Consider the following 21344-nt stretch of genomic DNA (forward strand, 5'->3'; position numbering starts at 1 on the left):
GACCCTCCTCACGCCACCCTCGTCAGGTCCCCGGGGACCCCGGCTCCCCCAGCTCTTGCCCCCCTGCTCTGCGTTCTCCTGGGGATGACCCGGGGGGGCCGGACCACGTGGGTGTCCCGTGCGCCGTGTGAATGCACGGCCACAGCGGTCGGGCTGCTCCTTCACCGGTCACGGGGCGTTTCCGTGGCTTCTAGTCCCCAGTAGTGAGAGCGAGGCCGTGTGCATGCTTGAGCTCCCACGCGGGCACGTGCTGGAGGCTCCCGTCCCGCGGCCTGAGCCCCCGCGGTAAGGCGGTGGTTGCGTGGCAGGCGTGCGTCTGACTGGGGGACGCTGCCCTCTCGTGGGACGCGGTGCTGTGGGTCACTCTGTGGCCAGACGGGCCGCGTGCGCGCTGACGCTGGGCTTGCCGTGTTTTAAAGCTGCGGCTGCCGGGCCACGGTGGTGTCCCTGCTGTCTGATGTCGGCTTCCTCCTACGTGTCCACCGTGCCCTGACCCTCGGCCCTTCTTCCGGCTTGTTTGGCTCCCCGGGCCCCGGCGGCAGTTGTGCGTTCCTCACGGATTCGGGGGAAGAAGCCTCTGCTGGGTGCGTGAGTCACGGACATTTTCTCCTGGACTCGTGTTTGTTCGTCCCCTTGGCACAGTCTCTGCTGAAACACATTCTCAGGGCGCCCGGGGGCTCCGTCGCTGAAGCGTCTGCCTTCGGCTCAGGTCACGATCCCGGGGTCCTGGGATTGAGACCCACATCGGGCTCCCTGCCCAGCGGGAAGCCTCCTTCTCCCTCTGCTCCCCCGGCTTGTGCTCCCTCTTTCGCCCTGTGTCTCTCAAATCTACAAAATCTTAAGAAAACACAAAACAGACAATTTTTAATGTCGATGAAATCAAGCCATTAATTACAGTTGACCCTGGACAGTCGGCTTTGAACTGCTGGGACCCCCTCCCACGCGTGTGGACGGTCTGCGGCCGCCGCTGTGCGTATGTTCTCGTCCCCGCGGCCTTCCTCGGCGGCACTTCCTGTCCTCCGGCTGACGTCCCGGGAAGAGCGTGTCACGCGGGGAGTCACGTTCGCTCCCAGACCGTGCGCTGTCGTCAGGCTGGTGGTCAGCGGCGGCTGCTACATTGTGGGGGGGCAGGTCAGAGTCACACACGGGTTTTCCACGGCCCGGGGGCCTCTCGCCGTCACCCTGTCCAGGCGTCGGCTGTGCCCGCGTCGTCTTCAAGTCGCTACTCACAAGAGTGCGAAGATTCTCCCGTCCGTTTCCTTCTACACGTTCTGCGGCTTTGGGTTTTACGTTCCGTCCGTGGGTCGTTCTGGGTTAATTTTTGCAGAAAATGTGAGGTTCTGTTTTCTCTTTCATGTGACGTCCAGTTTCTTTTCAAAGATATTTACAATACGAGAAAAAGCCCGGGGCACCTGGGGGCCTCCGTTGGTGAAACCTCTGCCTTTGGCTCAAGTCATGATCCCGGAGTCCTGGGATCGAGCCCCGCGTCGGGCCCCCTGCTCGGCGGGGAGCCTGCTTCCCTCTACGTGCCCCTCCCCCGCTCGCGCTCAGGCTCTCTCTCTAATAATCTTTTTAAAAACAGGAGAAGACCCGGTTGGTATTTATTTTGTGTGGACGCGAGTTTCCGTCTGGTGCCGTTTTTCCTTCCGCTTGAAGAATTTCCCGTGACATTTCTCACGGTGCTGACACCGGACCAGCGGTGAGTTCCAGAAACTCGCGGGTCGGTCTGAGAGGCGCCTCCATCAGTCGGCCTCGCTGGCGTCGGACGTGCGGGGGCGCCCCTGCCCCGGGCGCAGGTCTGTGCTGGCGTCCCCAGCTCGCACTCGTGTGTGGTGGACACCGGCCTCCGGCTTTCCTCCTGGGAAACCGCAGGAAGTCGCTGTGTCTCCGCGGGCACCATCTTCGTGGCAGCTCCGTTTCGCTCCCAGTTCGGCTGCCCACGGTTCCCCTCCTTGGGCTCCACCCGGCGGCATCGCGGTCGGGTTCCGTCGCCGGACGAAAGCCTCCACCCCTCGCGCCATCCTGTGTCATTTCTTCGCCGGTTTTTCTCTTCTTTGGGGCCACCTTTCCGGGTTGGTCCCGTGTCTGCTCATTGTCGGTGGATCCGGGACTTGGCGCATGTCGCCGTGTGAGGCACCCGTGGCTCGTGGTTCCGGGCCTCTGGCGGTGGCACCGAGCAGGACTCAGTAGCGGCGTGTGTGGTAGCTGCGGGCGTGGTGGCCTGTGCCGGGAGCGTCCCCTCTCATGGGGGGAGCTGCCTGTCCTCGCTCTGCCTGTCCCAGGTCCGTCGCGGAGACGTCCCCGCCCGGCCTCCGCCTTCTGCTCGGACACGAGAGGTTTATCCCCTTTTCCTTATGATCATTTGGTTTTTGTGTTTTGTCTAAAGAAAGACCTTTTTTCTCCACGTCAAGATATTGTGACGTTCCTCTGTGCTCAAAAAAAAAAAAAAAAAAAAAAAAAAAAAGCCATAACTTTAAGATTTGAAATCATTTTAAATGCGCAGAAACGTCCCGATACGTGCCGTCTGCTTGGACGCGCTCACGGGCCAGAAGGTGCCGGGTTCGCTCTGCCGCCCCTTCGTCTGCACCCGGAGAGGCTGTGGGGTCTCTGACCCCCCGAGAGCACGTTGCCAGAGTCAGCCCCTCTGCCCCCCAGGCTAGCACTTGTGACAAGCAAGGACAATGTCCCACGGAAGCACACACTCCCATCAGCGGTGGAGCAGGGCCCCTCTGAGCCGCGGTCCTTGAGGTGTCCCCGCGGTCCCCTCTGCCCCCCGCAGCCAGAGGTTCTTGGACCCCGGCTTGGGTCAGGAGCACGCTGCGTGTTTGTGGCCATTCTCCGCCCTCCCCTTAGTCTGGGACGGTTTCTCGCCCCTTGTCCCTCAGGACACTGGCCTCTCTCTAGCGCGGCTGAGCTGCTGTGCAGAGCCCCTGTTTGGGTTTGGCAGGTCTTGGTCGTGACTGGGCTCGGGTTGTGCGTGTCGGTGGAGCTCCGTGGCAGCTATGTGGGTCCCTCCCGGTGTGGCCTTCAGGAGGCACCCGATGGCGTGTGCTCCTCAGTGGTGACGGATGACCCCTGCCAGGAAAGGTGACCCCTGCCAGCGAAGCCGGGCTCTTCCCTTTGCAAGAGAAGACCGTCACCCGTTCCCTGCCACGCAGGTTCAGCGCGCGCCGAGATTCCTGCCGTGGTCTGGCTCCTCAGCCCGGGGTTGGCTTGCCGACGGTCCCCGCCACGGACGGTGTCCCCGCGTCCCCCACGCGTTCCTGCACTGGCACTTACTGCTAGCGTAGAGGGTGTTTACAGCACTTTTCACCCCATCTCGTTCCGAATGTTCCAGAATCGACTCGCCTTTCAGGGGGGCGGGGCACGTGCCGCCGTCCGGCCATCCGAGCTGGGATTCCTGGATTCAAAGCCCCGCGGTCAGGCCTCTGGCCGGTGTCTTCAAATCCGGTTTAGTCCTGGGGTCATCCTGGCCTCCTCTTGCGCCGGTTCTCCTCCTAACAGACGGGATTCGAATGCAGGAAAGGCTTTAGTGTCTGGCACGTCTGGGATTGCGGTTTTAATGGGCTGCGACGGGGCCCAGCGCTGACCCTTACCCCACCGGACTCCCCAGCGGGTCAGCCACGGGTCCGCGGGAGACCACCTCCTCCCACGGTGTCGCTCTGTGAGCCCGCCTGGGCCATGCCCTCCCCTGCCCCCACACATCCCCCTGCGCGTCCCCCTGTCCCTGGTTCTCTTCCTTACGGTGACCGGGCCTGCCTCCTCTCTGTGTTCTCAGACACACGCCTTCTAGAATCGCGTTGTCAGATGCCGCACAGCCTGTCTGCTGGGGCTCGGCCGGGGTTAGCCGTCGCCTCCGGCCAGGCCCAGGGCGCACCCAGGTCCCTGCGGTGCTCGCTGTTCCTCTCCACCCCGGGCTTTTCTCGGGACTGTGGTGGTGGTCTCTGCCCGCCCGTTGTCAGATTGATTCCTAGAAACTCGTCTTTTGTTTGAATCTACCTGGTATTTAAGTCTCTTCTGTCTTGTCATCGGTTGTTGCGAGGGTTCCAGGAACACACGGGGTTTATTACTTAAGAAAAAAGTCTGGCCTGAGCTCACTTACGTATTCTGATCGCTTGCCTGCGGATTCTTCCGGACTGTGTGTGTGCGCAGCCCCGGCGTCCGCCGCCCCGGGGCTCAGCTGCTGCTCCTCACCGTGCGGCTTCCTCTCTGCCCAGCTCGACTGGCCAGGGCTTCTGGCTCAGCCGCGGCCTCTCCAAACGCGGGAGCAGCCTGCCGTAGTTCGTCTTTAAGTGGGGTCTTTGCTCCAGGCGCTTGGGGTGCGCATTGGGAGAGGAAGGACGTTCTTTTCCTAGGTGAGGAGTGTTTTTGTCTGCTTTTTTTGTAAGTGTTAAATTCTAACCAAAACTTTGTCTCTAAATATCCAAACGGTCCTGTGGTTCCCCTCTTCTCCTCGGCTACTTCTCTGAGCGACAGAGGACGGAGCCCTCTTGCATATTCAAACAAGACAGAACCAAAACCTCGTGCTCCTGGAATCCGTTCGGCCTCGTGGCAGTTGAAGCTCCCGATTTGTCTTCCTGATTTCTTTTTTTTTTTCCCGTTTCGGGTGACTGCTGCGGGGCATGCGGCGCTGCCCAGGGTCCGACTCCTGGACGGGGCGTCGGGCGGATGGAGAGGGCAAGTGCGGGGCCTGCGTCCGGCCGCTGGTGAATCGGGGCAGGGGGCGCCCGCTCTGGTCGGAGCCCGGCAGGGGCCGCGTCCTGAGTGCAGCCGACACACATGCAGCCCCGACGGCCTCTTTATGTCGGAACTTTGCGGAGCCCTGTCTGGCAGGCTCCTGCCCCGCGTCCTTAACCCTGTTAATTTCTGCCCTTTCTCCTTTTCTTTCTCTCAAAGAAAGATTTTGGGATTTTGTTTCTCTATTTTTCACCCTTATGTATGTTGTCACTTCAGTTTGCTTCCACTTTCCGGGTTCCGCTGTCTGTTGTCTCCCCAGTGCCAAAGGCAGACGTTTAGACGACCAGCTCCTCGGACTCTGCACCGTGTCCTCCGACGGCCGGCTGGGAGGGTCTGTGCGCTCTCCGGCTGGCGCGTGCTGTCGGGGCGGACGCCGCGGGTCCGCTGGTGCTTCCAGCCTTTCTCATCCTCTCCTTTTGTGGGCTTCGCAGACTTCCAGTTTCAAGTCCTTAGCCCAGTCCGGTTACTTTTCGTGCAATTACTGACCACTTTGGGGCCTCTCTCCCATCTTCCCGCTTCCCGTCTGTGCCCGCTGATGCCCCGTGTTCCTCTGTTTTCCCTCTTTCTAGTCCGTCAGCCTGACTCTGTTTCTTTCCCCTTTTCTTCACTTGTAAGTTCGTGCGCTGCTGTCTCCAGGGTCAGGGTTTCACGTCCATCCCGACGGACGCTCCTCCTTCAGGGACCTGCAAAGCCATCTGACCGGGCTCTGTCTTCGTTCTGGGGACATTTTCAGGGCCCCCAGCCCTTCTCAGCCGTGTCCCGAGTTGTGCTGACGCTTCCCCGCACAGTGTCCCTGGGCTCTTTCCCTCTCTTCCTCTCCCTCTTCGCTGGGACCTCTCAGCCATGATGGCCTCCCGGGCGCACTGCCCGCGTCCAGTGTCCCTTTGGCTCTTGCTTGGGGCTCTCCTCCATCCTTCCCCTTCTCTGCTTCAATCTGGATTGTCTTCCAGGTCGAAGATCTTGTCACCTGCTCTGTTCCGTCTCCAGCACCGATCCCGTGTCCAGGGTCTGCTTCTGGTTTTCCGGTGAAGTTCTCCGTCACGTTCCCACGCTCCCTGCGTGTGTGCCAAGCTCTTGTCCGGGACGGATCCCCAGGGGGTCTGGTCTCACATCTTTTTGTAAATTGGGGTTTTATTCCTCATTTTCCCGTGTTCCTGGTAATTTCTTACTGAATGCCGGACCGTGTGTGAGAACGTCCAGGAGCCCCCACCGGGGCTGCTCCAGAGAGGGTCTGCTGGATCCTCCGGGTCTCGGCTGGAGCTGGCAGGATGCCCGGCGCCGTGACCAGTCCTGGGTCTTGGCTAAAGGCCTACGGTCCCCAGAGCACTTCCTCCTGGCAGGCCCCAAGATCTGATGTCTGTTTATCTTGTATGTGGACACCACGTTCTTGACTTAACTTTTTCTTAGTGTCTTGGTGGTCATTTTTCTGAATCTGGCCTCCACATATGCTGCTTTGTGGTGGAAGGAAATTGAAGGAAAGCCAGGAGGTCCCCCGGGCGGGGGCACCTCGAGTCTGCACGCTCCAGGCCCTGCGCCCCTGCTGCCCGGCCCCATGGCCGCTGACCACTCAGCTCAGGGGGCCTGGCCCTGAAAGTTAAGCAACTTTTATGCAGCTTCTGGAGTTGATCATGTTGGGGGGACACTCCATGGCCAGGCAGGCATCTCTGGGGAACCTTACAAGTCAAACACATTTATTTATTTATTTACCAGAGATCACAAGCAGGCAGAGAGGTAGGCAGAGAGAGAGAGGAGGAAACAGGCTCCCTGCTGAGCAGAGAGCCCGACGCGGGGCTCGATCCCAGGACCCTGAGATCATGACCTGAGCCGAAGGCAGAGGCTTTAACCCACTGAGCCACCCAGGCACACCTAAGCACATTTATTTTGGGGGCACCTGGGGGGCTCCGCCGTTAAGCATCTGCCTTTGGCTCAGGTCATGACCCTGGGGTCCCGGGATCGAGCCCCGCATCGGGCTCCCTGCTCCGTGGAAGCCTGCGTCTCGTCGCTGTACAGAGTGTGCACATGCACTTTACCTAAACACATTCCTCGGGCACAGAGCCCTGCTGGGTTTTCACGGTGACCACTGTCGCCTGGTGTCCCAGGCTGTGACCTGTCTGGTCGTGTGCAGGGGACGGGGGACGGAGAGGCGGCTTGCATCTCGAGGCCGGCGCTGGATGAGCCCTGGGAGCAGACAGAGGGGGGCGGACAGGAAGAGTTTGGTCAGATGGGCAGTGACACAGGCCCCCTGGCTTTGCTGGGACTCCATTCGGGGGCTTCATGGGGTCCCCCAGGGCCAGACCCAGGTGCTGGACACAAGACTAGCAGAGCTTGTGGAGTCTGGGCCCAGGCAGTGGCTGCGGCAGGTTTGAGTTGGACGGGAAGATGCCCAGAGGACATTCTGGGTGTTCGAGCTGGAACCAGAGGGGCGGAGGCTGCGGCGGGAGGACACGGCTCGGGGCTGCACCCGGTGCTGTCCAGGCGGAGCCGTCTCAGGGCTGCGTCCTCCCCTGTGACTGTCTGTGTCCTCCCGAGCACGGGGACCCAGAGGCCTGCCGCGTCCCTCTCTGTCTGTGCTCCCAGGGGCCCTGGGCAGCGGCGTCTGCATACACGGTGTCCCCACTCCCGGCCTCACCTCTGTGCTCACCTGTGTTTATTTCTTCTGGGCCTTCCCAGCCAGACTAATTTGTGCCCAGCGTGTCGTGTTTGCTGGTTCTGAGATGCCCGTGTCCTTGCCCTTGAGCATCCACAAGATGGGGTGGTCTTGCCATCGGTGGGGGACGTGGATTCTCCCCGCGGAGCAGCACCGTCTGTGATGACCCCCGGCCCCCCAGGCCCAGGTGCACCTTGGGGAACTGTCGCCAGCCCTGTTTCCGGGGTGCTGATGTGGTCGTGTCCTGGGGCGCTGCTGCTGGTCTCGGGGTGCCCCTTTCAGAGCTGTGGGTCTGGTTGGTGCGGAGCGGGGAGGCCACCTGGGGCTGAGCAGGGACAGGGCAGGCAGGCACGGGGCGTGTGGCGCGTGTTCACTGTGCAGAGCAGCTCCGTCAGCCTCCATGTGGCTGTTGTCAGTCCCCCGGCCCCGCGCTGTCCCCTGTAGTCACTGGCCCGTTCTCTCTCCCCAGAGTCCTGCATTTGGGACCCTGTCCCACACACCAGGTGTGTGACCATGGGAGACTGGCCCCTTCCGTCCCACTGGCGAGTTTGAGGCTCCCCTGCGCAGTACCATGGTCTTCCCGACGTGTGGCGGTGACCCGCTATGTGAGCACTCCGCCGCGGGGCCCGGGCTATCTCCAGCCTGGTGCACTGGTGAGCGGAGCGGGGTGAGGCCCCTTACTGGGGGTCTGTGCGGACTGTCTCCATGTCTCGTTTCTCCCGGGGTTCGTGAGCTGCGCTGCTCCGTACGCGTGAAGTGGGGTCTCTCTGTGTGGTTTATGTGCCGCTTTCCAGCGGCTGAAGACGTGGAGCATCTTTTCATGTGCTAATTGGCCATCTGGACCATCTCTGGCTGAGTGTCGGTTCAGATCTTTTGCCCATTTTAAAAAACAAACCATCCGTCTTCTTGCTGTTGAGTTTTGAGAGTTTGCACTGGATTTTCGGGGCAAGCCCTGGGTCGCGTGTGGTCTGCGGACCGCTCCTTCTGGCCTGGGGGGCGGGCTTGTCTGTACCTCGTTCCCACATGGGAGGTTTTCGTCCTCATCTGGTCGGTTTTAACCCATCGATTGTTTTGTGGGTTGTGTCTGAGCTTTTAGCCTAACCCAAGATCACAGAGATTTTCTTCCAAAACGTTTACGCTTTTGTGTCGTACATTAGGTCCATGACCCGTTTTTACTCTTTTTCAGGTAAGGTTGTGAGGTTTAGATCGAGGGTAGTTTTGTGGTTTCCTCTTGCAATTTGCCCACATACCACCCGTTCCAGGGCACCCCGTCTTGGAGCGGCTGTCCCTTCCCCTGCCGTGGTGAGTGACCCTTAGTCACAAGTGAGCTGAGTGTGTTTGTGCGGGTCTGACTCGGGCCTGTGGACGGGGGTCCCTCGGGGTCCCTCGCTTGCTCTCATGACCCTCGCAGGCTTGGTCACAGTCACTGCAGTCGGGAGAGCTGGACAGTGTGATTTAGCGTTTTTCTTTCCATTTGGTTGTAATTTTATTTTCCCATATAATCACAGACCAGGGGTCCCTTTTTAACAAACGGCCTATGCTCTCATAGGGTGGCAGTCCCCTTCTCTGTCCCCCCACCTGCCTGCCCAGCCCAGTGGCACTCCATTCTCTGCAGGCGGCCACTGGCCCTGGTGGGGGGTCCCCGTGCCATCCTGAGGTGCACCTGGGGACAGGAGCAGAGTCGGCCCCTGGGGCCCCGTGGCGCGTCAGCGTCCCGCAGGCTGTGGGATCCGTGTGCTTTGCTTGGGGAGAGGACCCAGCACATTTTCTAGATTCCCAGTGAGGGAGCCACGGGAGGGGGAGGAAGTGCCGGAGAGGAAGCTAGGGAGCCTGCCGGGGTCCCTCCAGGCCCGCCTCGCCCCCTCTGCCCTCGGTTGGTCCCCCTGCCGCCCCTGTTGTACTGAGGTTGAGCTGACGGATGTCACCGTGTGCCCTGCAGGGTGAGGGCCCACGTCCCCACAGTCACTGTTCGTCTCTCAAGAGAGTGGCTCTGTTGCAACAGGACCTACAAACTGGGGTTTCCCATCCCGCTGGTATCCGGTGCGCCGTCCAGGGCCCGCGGGCACACTTGCACTGCTCTGCTGTCATCCCCTCGTCGGTCTCCAGGACTCTCCATCTTCCTGACCCGAACTCTGCCCCGTTACACACAGATCTCCCCTCCTGCGGTCCGTCCCCGTGGGTCTGAGCACTCTTGGGCCCACACAGCGGCAAAGTCTGGCGGGATCTGTCCTTTGCTGGACTCCTCTTTTTCAGTGCAATGTCCTCAAGGCCCCGTCCTTCCTCGGCTGAACTCTGCAGTGTCCCTGATTCTCGGAGCACTTGGGGCCCTTCTCGGTGCCCAGAGTTCCCCGCAGGGTCCATCCTTGCGTCTGGTCACAGCTCTCTCTGTCCAGCGGTCTGAGGGGCACTGTTTGCCTGTCCTTGGTCGCTGTCCCCTTTGGTCCGGCAGCTGCTGCTCCAGGTCCTTCCGTGCAGGCCCTGTCGACAGTGACTCACGGTTCCCGCACTGAGCGATTACTCCCTCTCGGTACAAACAGCGAATTGCTCTTTCATGTGCCTCTCCACATTCCACGGGGCCAAAATATTTGGAGCTCTCAGTCCTGAAGCTGGTTAAAAACGGGGCCATTGTGTCCCTGCCCACAGCCCACCGAGGGGGCCTCCCAGCACGCCTGCCGGAATGCCCACCTGAAGGCCACAGGGATGCCCTAGGGGCCCCCCACTCCCCTGTGTCCCTTGTGCCCCCGCCTCCATGCCCCCGTGCCCCCTGCACCCCCCTGTGTCCCCTGTGCCCCTCCCCCCACACGATCCCCCAGGTCCGCCAGAACCCGGTCGCACGCTGCCCCCTCCGCTCCACTCAGCTGTGGGCTGCTGCGGCGGGAGAGCTGGGCCCGGGGAAGGGGCGGGGAAGGACTCCAGAGCACCTCTCCAGATGAGCCACCGCTCGGGTTCGGTATTTTTAGCCGGCGCGGTATCCGGCGCTCGGCAGAGCAGAAATAGAAGAGGCTCTTTTGGATGTTCTGGATACGCCGCTCTCTGCTCTCAGGAGCCGGGCTGGGGGCTGGGGGGCTGGGGGGCTGGGGGGCAAGCGTGCCGGGTGCAGACAACTTCTGCTGTTCAGAGAGACACGGCAGGACGCGCGGTGGATGGCGGGGTTTCTGCCGGTGAGCGCTCTACATGTAAACGTCGCGGGCCGGTGGCGCTGCGCCTGCGTGTGTAGTCACAGCAGGCCGTGGGGGGGCAGGGGCAGGTAATTATGTTTTAAAATATCCGGGTTGTTTTCCCTGTGCTCCCTGAGCCCCCGGGCGTCCGGGTTGGGAAGAGTCTCTGGTGCTCTGGGCAGCTCCGTCCCGCCCGGTGCCCCGCACACACCTGCAGGAAGGTACGCCCAGCCCCCAGAGCGGCCCAGCACCCACTGACCCGTGTCCTGGTCCAGGCTGGATGGGCTGGAGCTGCAGGCCCCCCTCAGCTCTGGTCTCAGCCGCCTGCCCTCTCCGCAGAGGCCCACCTGTGTCCAGCGTGCCAGCCCCCCACGGTTGAGTGGTCCTCACCGCCCCCCTCTGGGAGCTTGAGGCTACACCAGGGTCTGGAGGCCTGGGGCTGAAGAGGGTCTGCCCAGGACCCTTCCTTGCCATCCTCCCTCCCCAAACCCCTTCGTGGCAGCCCCCATATAGCTTCCCCAGGTACTTGGCCCAGCCTGGCCCCTCCCGCCCTCAGTGCCCACAGGTGCTGATTCTTCCTATAACCCCTAAGGGGGAGTGGGTCACAGTGCAGAGGGGACAGCTGAGGGGACAGGGTGGCCCAGCCTCAGTGGTGGCTGGGGGCACCTGCCCTGGGCCTGCCTGGTGGAGAGCAGGTTCCCACAGCCAGACCAGGCCTGGCGGTGGGGGCAGGCGGCGGCCACCTCCATGGCCACAGCCCGCTGCCCTCGCGCTTCCCTGTCCCCTGCCCCATTGGGGCTGCGCACGGGGCCGCTGCTGCTCCCGGCCCGCACTTTGTCCTGCAGAGGGGCCGCTCTCCCTGGTCAGACTATGGGTCTGGCTCCCTTGCACCGGCCACTCATGCCTGCCTCGTCTGCAGGCCTCTGCTGGGGGGACACCTCGCGGGCGCCTCCTAGGCCCTCCCAGCTCGTGTCCAGGTCTGGGGGGGCGAGCCCAGCCCTCCCCTGCCTTCCTCCGTCCGCTCACTCCCTCTTGTCCTGGCCGCCGGGGTCAGGACCAGGTGGGCAGGGAGAGAGAATGGAGGGCGGGCACGGAGTGCATCTGACCCGGGCCTGGGCGGGAGGGAAGGGCGTTCTCCGGCTCCGTCCCTGTCCTGGCGCAGCCTGGGAGCGCCCCTAACCCGATCGGGTCTGTGTCCACAGTGCAAGAGAAACCGGAGCCCGTGCCCCTGGAGAGCCGCTCCTGCGTCCTCATTCGCCGTGACCTCGTGGCCCTGCCCGCCAGCCTCATCAGCCAGATTGGGTACCGCTGCCACCCCAAGCTGTACTCGGAAGGGGACCCCGGCGAGAAGCTGGAGCTGGTGGCAGGTGAAGGTCCCTCCCCGCCCTGTCTGTTGTATGCAAATGCCCTCTTCTCCTTTCTCCTCAGAGCTGCGAACAATGTACTCATCACCAATCAGTCAAAAAAAAGAAGATAGAACATCTTAAATTTCCTCTAATTTCCTTTTAGAAGAATGTGTCATTAAGAGGAGTTATTCAATTGAATTAATTTAGCATTTTAATTGAATCCCCTGGGCCGGCCGCACGTCTGATTGGCAGGGACTGCAATCACGATTGTGTTTTAATTTAGGTGGCAGATAAAACCAAATCGAGTTCGCGTGCTGGTCCCCTCCCCCAGCCCCCAGAGTGTCCCCACCGGATGCAGCTCAGAGTCGGAAACGGAGTTTGATGAACACAGACGGCACCCGTTGGGGCCCGGTGCCTTTGTCAGCAAGAGCCCTCCCCCCTGGCGTGGGGCCGCGTGGGGCCGCTCCTGGCAGATCTCAGGCTGTTTGTGGGGAACTGTCACCCGTGCCGGGGAAGGTGGAGCCATTCTCTGGGAGTGTCCTCCCGTGGTCACCGGGGGAGCCCCAGACGGGCCAGCCAGGACCCACGGGCACCATCGCTCCTCCCCGGTGCTGTTGTGCACCCGCTGGGATCCTCTGGGTCCCCCAGTCTTTTTCGCTCCTCCCGACCGCCATACCCGGGGCAGCACTGTGGGGCTCTGACTGTCCCCTCAGCTGGGAGCCGCGGTCCCAGGGGGCAGCAGTAGAGCAGGGCAGAGACGGGTGGGGCACACCTGTCTGTCAGGGTTTGGGGTTGGGACGGGCGAGGGCCGGCCCCCTTCCCTGGCCCGACCCACAGCTAGACATCGGGGGCGGGCCCCCCAGTACTCTAGCCCATTACAGAGTCCCTTCAACAAGGATGTCCCCAGCCCGTGTGGCCCGGGTGACCTGCTCTGCTGTCGGCCTTGAGCCTCTGCAGACGGGAGACGGCCTGACAGGAGCCTTCACAGACACTGGGTCAGACTGCACAGACCCAGCGCCCCGATGGTGGTCTCCATCCAGGGTCCCCCGCGGCTAGAGCACCTCCACGTGCCTTCCTTCCGCCCTGCCCCGCGCACTTCCCTCCCAGGGTTCAGAGCGGGATCTGTGATGTCAGGTCCTCGAAGACGGCCTGACGGGGACGGGGGGCGTCCTGAGGACCCCACACACGTGCCCTTTGGTGTCTTCTTCTCCAGAGTCCGGGACACGGAGCGCACGTTTGTCCGTTCCTTTCCCCGCGAGCAGAGTCTGGGCCGACAGAGGCCACTCCACGCTCTCGGCGGGCTCTGGCCTTGCCGTTGCCGGGCCCTGCTGGGCGCTCGGGGCTTGCCAGGCTCCTTCGGATGAACAGCGCTGCGTGAGCTCGCTGACTGCACCCCTGCCCGTGGCGGGCTGCACCATCCCCCGACATGTGCTGGGCCAGCTGACCTCCCTGATCCCACCTCCCCCCACTGCCTGAGGGGCTTTGGTTTTGGGAAGGGACAGAGAGGCAGAGCGGGGAATGCTCTCAAGGCCCGAAGGGCGACCTGGGGACAGCGCTTGGGCATGTGACCGAGGGCACCTCTTGCAGGTGACAGGGCCTCGGCACAGTGAGGGACCCCTAGAGCGATGTCCCCAGCCTGTGGGGTCCCAGGCCCCAGGGGGAGCACTGCTGCTGAAGTCGGGGTGGCCTGCCGCTGTCCCCTGCTTCCCAGAAGCCCCGCGGCCCCGGGAAGCTTGTGGCCCCGGGTCGTGGGTCACAGCCTCTCTGTCTGGCGGTCACAGGCTCCGGGGTCTACATCACACGCGGTCAGCTCATGAACTGCCACCTGTGCGCGGGCGTGAAGCACAAGGTCCTGCTGCGGCGGCTGCTGGCCACCTTCTTCGACAGGTGGGTCCCTGGACCGGTGCGGAGGCTGTGTGAGCCTCTTGGCAAAGTGCTTGCTCGCTGCGGCCTCGGGTCCACGGCCCCCCACCGTGCTGATGTCCCACTGTGGGTCGGGGACGTGCGAGGGGACACGCCCATCGGAGGGGGCCTGGCTGCCCCGGACACCCCGTCCCCATAAAATAAGAAGCACACGTGCTTTGTGAGTGGGTCAGAGGGACCCATCCCCGAGAGGCTTTGCTTCCCTTTCATCTCTCGGAGAGTGGTGGTGTTAGGGTCACCCCGAGCCCCAGCAGTCAGTAGCAGTGCAGGGGGGAGGCCGGGAGAGCAGGCCCCCCGGCCGGCGGCCTCACTTCCCTCCCCGCCCCACCAGGAACACCCTGGCCAACAGCTGTGGCACAGGCATCCGTTCCTCCACGAGCGACCCCAGCCGCAAGCCTCTGGACAGCCGGGTTCTGAACGCTGTGAAACGTGAGTGCCCCGGGGCGCCCTGAGGGGCTGGGGGCGGGGGCTGCCGGTCCCCTGGGCTGGGGACCGAGGCTGCGGGAGGTGGCTTCTTCTGGGCAGTGCGCCGGCCCTGCTGGGCTTGGGGGCGGAGGGGGGAGAGAAAAGAGCAGCTCGCGGGAGGCAGGTCTCGAGGTGTTAACGTTCTTGGTGGGTTTCCAAGCGTGATGGATTCAGCTGCGTGCGGAACTATTTTAATATGTGAAATAGATCTAATTTTCCTTTTTGAACAAAACCCCTTATTTACATTTCGAGGTTATTTTGAGCCTTTGCCATCTGCTCGCCGGCTTCTGCCTCCCGCTCCTGGGCGCGGGGGTGGGGTGTCGTGGAGCCCGGTCCGTCTCCGCGGCTGACTGCTGCCCCCCGGCCCGGCTCCGCCCCGGCCTGCTTGGGCCACCCTGGCCAGCCGCGGGCCCTCCCGCGGCGGTCAGCACGTGAAACGCTGTCTCACTTCCTTGCTTGGAACACGTCTCGTGAGACCGATTTTGTTCTAGAGCAGAGAGGGCCCTTTGTGATAGGTCGTGACAGTCCCAAAGCTGGCGGCCGGCTGGGCTCCGGGAACGGGGGGTGTGCGGGGATGCTGGCATGAGGGGTTCACCCCAGGGACCTGTGTCCCGCCCCCAGGCTGCTTGCAGAGCTGGGTCCTGGGGCTCCCGGGGCAGGGGACTCTCAGTAACATTGGAGTGCGGATATGGCCCTGGCCGCCGCTTTCTGCTGGTTGGGGCTGGGTGCGCGACAGGTGTGGACCGGCTCCCCCACACACTCCTCGTCCAGCCTGTGAGGAAGAGCCTCTGTGAGGGCCCGAGAAGCCTGAGCCTCACAGTGGGTAAGTGCAACGGCCACCTGACTCGGGCCCCTGCCCGAGTTGCCCTTCTGGCCAGAGCAAGGTCACTGAGCGGGCTTGTCTCAGCAGGCCCTGGGACCCAGGGGGGGTGGGACAGAGCAGGAATGTAAGGCCCAGAGATGCCAGGGACCTGCCCAAGGCCACACAGCCAACCTGTGCTCAGGGAGGGCCCACGGTCTCATACTCTGACACTGACTGTCCCTCTTCCCCTGGACATTCTGGCCTGAGGGAACAGGGCAGGGCCTCCAGGGTCGAGTGGTGAGAAGGGTAACCACTGGTCTGCCAGCTGAGACCAGGATGGACCCCGGGGGCAGCGGCCAGCAGGGTGGACAGCTGCAGCACACGAGCTGCAGCACACGAGCGCCCGGGCTCCGGGTCGCTGACAACCCCCCCCCCCCCACCGTGTTTGCAGTGTACTGTCAGAACTTCGCCCCCAGCTTCAAGGAGAGCGAGATGAACGTCATCGCCGCGGACATGTGCACCAACGCCCGCCGCGTCCGGAAGCGCTGGCTGCCCAAGATCAAGTCCATGCTGCCCGAGGGCGTGGAGATGTACCGCACGGTCATGGGCTCCTCGGCAGCCGGCGTGCCCCTCGACCCCGACTTCCCGCCCGCCGCAGCGCAGGTGTTCGAGCAGCGCATCTACGCGGAGCGGCGGGGGGACGCGGCCACCATTGTGGCTCTGAGGACTGACGCCGTGAACGTCGACCTGAGCGCCACCGCCAACCCCGGCTTCGACGCAGCCGAGGAGGCGGATGGCGCTGGCTCGGTCATCCAGGAGGTGGCCGCGCCCGAGCCGCCCCCCGCTGCGGCCCCGAGCCCCCCGCAGCCCTTCGAGCAGGCGGGCGCGAGCTCCAGCCGGCCGCAGACGCCCGCGGCACCCCGGAGACCGGAGGCGTCCTACGCAGGGACCTTGTAGAGGGGCCGCCGGGAGGCTCGCGGCCGGTACTAAAGCTGCTTGCATGCGTTACTAATACAAACAGATGTGATCAAGCCACTTACTACGGAACTGCTACTGTTGCCTGAAAAAAATGTGATTTTTATCCTGCTTGTATTTAAAGTTTATGAAGGAAACAAATGCATTCGTTATACTGTAAAGGGTTAGTCCGCTGGTGACCTAGTTGCGAGGAAGGTCCCAGGGCTCCTTGGATACCTGCGAGGTTCGTCTCCAGGCCGTGGGCCTCTGACCCCGCTCCGGGAGGGACGAGAGCCTGTGGGCCCCGGTGCCTGGGAGCTGGATTGGGCGGCCAGCGGCCTGGGGCCCGTCTCCCGACCCTCGCTGCTGACTCGGGGGACCCCACCCACCCTTTGGGGCCGGGGCCAGGGCTGGGCCCACAGGGGCCAAACTCCTTTTCCCTTATTCCTAAGACTCGGGGGTCAGGCCTGCCGGGCCGGCTGCGTGCGTGGAGCGCCCGCGAGCGCGTGTGTGAGTGCGCGTGTGTTTGAGCGTGTGTGGGGGCAGCGGTGTGAGCACAGCAGGGGGAGGGAGAGCTCCGTGCACCTCCAGCCTCCTGCCCTGCGCCCGGGGGCCCCCCCCGGCCCCCTCAGCTCCACAGCCAGGGCAGCCCCGCCGCCCTCGACCATGTTGGGATTACATTTGTTTGTTTGTTTGTTTTTGTCTTAATTCAGATCTAGTTCATGTATGGTTTGAAAACTTTCAGATCCAAAAGAGCAAAAAATTAGGGAGGAGTTGGTGTCCCTGCCTGGGTCTGGGTCACCTGTGGACCGCGCTTCGCCCTGCCCGGGCCCAGGTCCCAGGGAGATGCCGCCGGGGTGTGTGACGGAGGAGGGTGTGGAGGCCCCTCGTGGCCGGGCTGGGCCTGAGCGGGTCCCGAATCGTGCTGCAGACCCTGGGCCCGGACGGCGGGCGGTGGGCGGTGGGCGGTGGGCGGTGGGCGGTGGGCGGGAGGAGCCGGGCAGCAGCAGAGCTGAGGATCCAGAGTGTGGGGGTGGCGGAGCGCAGTGAGGAGGGGCCGGAGACAGACGTGGTGGGTGAGGCTGGAAGGCTCACTTCCATGTTAGGTGGCCGGTCTTTGGTGAGCGAGGGCGCAGGCTGTGCGCTCGTGGTCAGCGGTCGGGAAGCTTCCTCCTGAGTCCCACGCGCCTCCCCCCGCCGGCCGCCCGCGAGACCAGATGCCCTTCTGTTCCCAGATGAAGGGGTCTGTTGCCCCCTGCTGCCGGCATGCTGCCTCCCCTGACCAGGTGCAGAGCAAGCCGGCAGCCCCTGGGCTCAGCCTCCCTGTGACCCACAAACCTGAACCTCCCCCAGCCATGGGCCTGCCCTGCGGGGCTGCGGCACCCATGTGCTCGGGTGCCCTCTGACCACGGCCCTGTATGGAGAGGCTTTGGGGAGACCCAGGCTGGGTGTGGAGCCTCCACGCCTCCTCTAGCCAGGCCACACATGGGCCTGCCCTCCAGAAAGATCTGAGGGCTCCCAGGAGGGAGTGGGGGCACCTCGGGCAGGCCCGTGGGAGCTTGTCTCAGCCCCTGTGCCCGAGAGCAGCGGTTGAGGGGGGGGTGTCTGGGCCCGAAGGGGCTGCACTCCTGTTGGGGATCCGAGCCAGCCTTCTGGCCCAGAGGTGAGCCACTCTGTCTCCACCTCTTTCTCCCCTGACCTGGGCCCACCTGGGGTTGGAGCTGCATGGGCCTGGGGCCCCAAGGCCACTCAGGACCTAGCCCTCCTGGAACTGAGAGGCGGCCATCCTCAGGCAGCCACTGGGGGTGTGGAGAGAGGGGGATGGGGAGGCTTGGCCCCCATCCCCCTCCGTAGCTTCCCTTCCCGACCCTGATGTGCACTTTAATTTGACCATCCCTGAGGACCCTGGGGAGACAGGCGGCTGGCCTGTCCTGGCCGTCAGCAGAAGGGCTCGCGCGCTCGCTCTCCCTGTTCCCCCGCCCCCCCCCCCCACTCCAGAGTGAGAGCGGCCCCCGACCTGAGGCCGGGACACGAAGGGGTGCCCGTGGCCCGGTGACGGCAGCAGCGCCCGCACAGAGAAGGCCTGACCGCCGTTCAGGCCAGCACAATGTCCCGCGACCTCGGTCCCTTAATCGTGTGTAACCGCCGTCCGTTTCGTTGTTCCCGGTAGGGAAGGCAGGAGTGATGTGTGAACCTTCAGTTCTTCAATGTGAATGGGTCCTGAGCTCCCCCTGAGCCCCGGGCGGGCCAGGCCGAGCGTTTTGCACTAATGTGTCCCGCGGCGGACGTGGGTCCGCAGCGTTTGCGGACGGGCATGGCTGATGATTGTATCTGCCGGGGCGCTCCCTCCGCGTCCAGAATGTTCCGCGGGGCGGGCGGCAGCGGGCCTGGGCTGGGAGGGGCCGACCAGAGTGCCTTAGCATCTTCTGATCATTTTTCCCAAGGAAAACCCGTTAAAACCGGACCCTCCCCCTCCTCTGTTTACAAGACGACTAATGCCTGTCCTGTGAGCGCGACCCCGACTCACCCTGACCCCGTAGAGCGAGAGACAAGCCACTCAGTATTTATGACGCGCCTGCACCTGACCCCCCAGCTTGACTATTAGCAATACACATACAGTACGTAGACTAACGCAGAGCTGAGTTAGACCCGCGCCTTTCTGAGGAGGAGAGAAGGGACTGGACCCCGTCGGGGCGGATGTGGCGGGCGGCCGGCTGGGCCGCCACCCTCGCCCACCCTCCCCGGCGGACGGGCTGTGCCCAGGGGACAGCGGGGATGGGGAGAGGGACGGGGTACCGTGAGCTGGCGGGGCCGCCCCGCCGGCGCGCCTCGGTGCTTGAATTCTGTCTTGTGTTCTGTGCCGTGTCTGCTGTCACCCAGAGTTCTCTGTGGTCACTTAATTTCGCGTTGGATTCATGCGTCTTGCCTTGCCCCCGACTGTGGCCGTGGCTATGGGTGCGAGGCCACGGGGAGAGACGGTCCTGGGAGCCCCCCCGGCTGCAGTCTGGTTCTGGGGCGGTTGTGTTTGGAGCTGGGAGGGGGGCAGGGGTGAGGGCTGCGGGAGGACGGGGACTCTGGGGTGCCCAGCCCTGACGTCGCCTTGAAGGGCAGAAGGTTCTAGTACCAGCCCTGTGCCACCCCAGGCCACTTACTGCTTAGCTCCCCCTCTCGGGTTATTTTTATTGAAGCGTCTTGATGCCAGTGGAAGGCTGATGGCCCATTAACCACCTGAAAACTGTGAGAAAACCTCTGTTTGCCTTTGCCAGCAGTAAATCCTACACACAGAGCTGGGAGTCTGGAGCTGCTGTTCCAGAATGTTGCTGGTGCGTAAGTTTGTCCTTTTGTCAGCGAGGCTGCTTGGAGCGCGTCACCCGCCGCCGGCCGGAGAGCGTTAGGGCTTTGGTACAAGACGTTTCTAACGCGCCAAAAGGTTTTGGGTTTTGTTTGTTTGTTTGTTTTGTTTCTTTGGAAAAAAAAATGCAAAGGAAAATAACGCAGAATCTAAAGCATTCGGATTGGACAACCTGCTTGAATTCCAATCAACTCCTTCGTTGTTAGCGTTTTGCACATGATTGTAATTTTTATGTCAAAAGAAGCCAAAACTTGCAATACTATTTTTAGCAGACAAAAAAAAAAAAGAACTAAGTATAAAATGTATAAATATTTTGGACTTGAACATTGGATGGCACTGGGTGCAAACAGACCGTTCATCCTCTGGACGGAGCGTTTGGGAAAAAGAGCCTTTTTACAAAGACATGGTTCCTGTCCAGTCTGGGAGGGGTTAAGTCCTGCTGTAACTCACGACTGTTAAACAATAAATAAATGAAATCACTGTTCCTTGTGCCGTGGAGCAGGTTTGTTTTCCTAGAACCACCCCCGCCCCCCCCCACGTCAGCCCTCCCCCCCCCCCCCAGCAAGCTCGTCCTCCCCCCCTCCCGCAGGTGCGTCCTCCCTCCTGCCGGCCCCCAGGCCCCGCCGCTCAGCAGAGTCAACGCTGTCGCCTTTGCTGCCGCACTAGTCACAGCCTGCAGAGACGTACTAGTCACAGCCTGCAGAGACGTCCACCGGCCGCCAGGAAACCCAGGGCTTCCGCGGCGAGCGGAGCCCGAGCAGGACATGGAAGTCCTTGCAAACAGAAGGATGTGATCGTTACTTGTAAAGCGCTTTGTAAAATTCACATTTACAGAATAATAAAGTCAGTTCAAACCCAAGTGGCTGGCGCTTTCCTCCGTCAGAGGGACTGGGGGAGACATTGCGGAGCCAAGGAGAAAGCCGGCTGTTGGGCGGGGTGGCCCAGTGACTCGGGACACCCCCCAGGAGCCAGGATCACCAGGTGGGGGCAGGGGCCTGCCGAGGCTTGCTGCCCAGCAGGCGCACTCACCTCCCCTTCCCCCAGTGATGTATCTTAATGGGAAGGGGGTTGGGTGGGCAGGATGCGGGGAGGGGGGTGTCACATGCCTGGGGCAGGGCCTTGGGCTGGCCTGGGAGGGGCCCCTTTTCTTTGTATTGTCTGCAAGCTAGGAGAGCCACCTCACCTGCCTCACCTGCCTGCCACCCGCCAGGTGTGAGGTACCTGCTTCCGGTCCCCAGCCGGCTCCTCCTGGGCCAGGTCTGCCCCCACATGGACAGAGGGGGAATTGCAGATGAACGGCCGGTCTCCTGGCCTGACCCGGTCGGAGCCCCTGGTGCCCACCGGGTCCCTGCCAGGCCAGCTCTGGACTGGGGTCCTCAGATCCAGGCCGGGCCGCTCCCTGCCCCCTTGGTTTCTCTGCCGTGTCCGCAAGGACGTTTTTGCGCTAGGCCCCTCGCGGGTGCTTCCCACACCTGAGGTCTGCGAGGTTGGCTCCTGTCTTCCTCCTCCGCCGCACCCCTGGTCTCTGGCTGAGCGAAGCCATGGGTGTATCTGCTCCCTTGTTTAGCGAGCTTTTCCCAGGGACAGGGTGCTTCATGGTGACGTCCCAGGATGGGGTCCCCTGTATCCACGGCACATCACAGTCTCTCCCCGGGAATGCTCAAGGAGCCTGGCCCTCACAGGGCTGGGGAGCTGGGTGTGCGTGTCCCCACCCTGCTGCTGAGCCCAGCTCTGGCCACGGGGACAGCGTGCCGCTTCGATCTTGTTTCCACAGCCGCCTCCAGCCCAGCTGACCAGTGTCCTCTCGGGCCTGTGCCAGCCCCTTCCCACCCACGCCTCCAAGCTGCTGGAGGGGGTGCACTCCCCTGTCACCTCCCTGGGCTGGTAGAGACACCTGTCTCTGGGCCACGGGATGCCCACAGGCCTCCAAAGGCCCGATCCAGGCGGCCTAGGGCCAGCT

The 21344-nt window shown here is 62.9% G+C and overlaps 1 protein-coding gene across 2 annotated transcripts in view; it reads left to right on the forward strand.

Moving 5' to 3' along the window:
* NACC2 (NACC family member 2) overlaps positions 1 to 19864 on the forward strand; it is a 64551-nt gene extending 44687 nt beyond the window's left edge. For both annotated transcript variants that reach the window (XM_059141738.1, XM_059141739.1), the window contains exons 3-6: positions 11745 to 11909; positions 13670 to 13775; positions 14143 to 14240; positions 15530 to 19864. In XM_059141738.1, the coding sequence (XP_058997721.1) occupies positions 11745 to 11909; positions 13670 to 13775; positions 14143 to 14240; positions 15530 to 16035 (875 nt within the window). In that variant the 3' untranslated portion in view covers positions 16036 to 19864. The remainder of the gene's footprint in view (positions 1 to 11744; positions 11910 to 13669; positions 13776 to 14142; positions 14241 to 15529) is intronic.
* The last annotated feature ends 1480 nt before the right edge of the window (positions 19865 to 21344 follow it).

The sequence above is a fragment of the Mustela lutreola genome, chromosome 12, assembly GCF_030435805.1.
Source record: "Mustela lutreola isolate mMusLut2 chromosome 12, mMusLut2.pri, whole genome shotgun sequence".
Lineage (NCBI taxonomy): Eukaryota > Metazoa > Chordata > Mammalia > Carnivora > Mustelidae > Mustela > Mustela lutreola.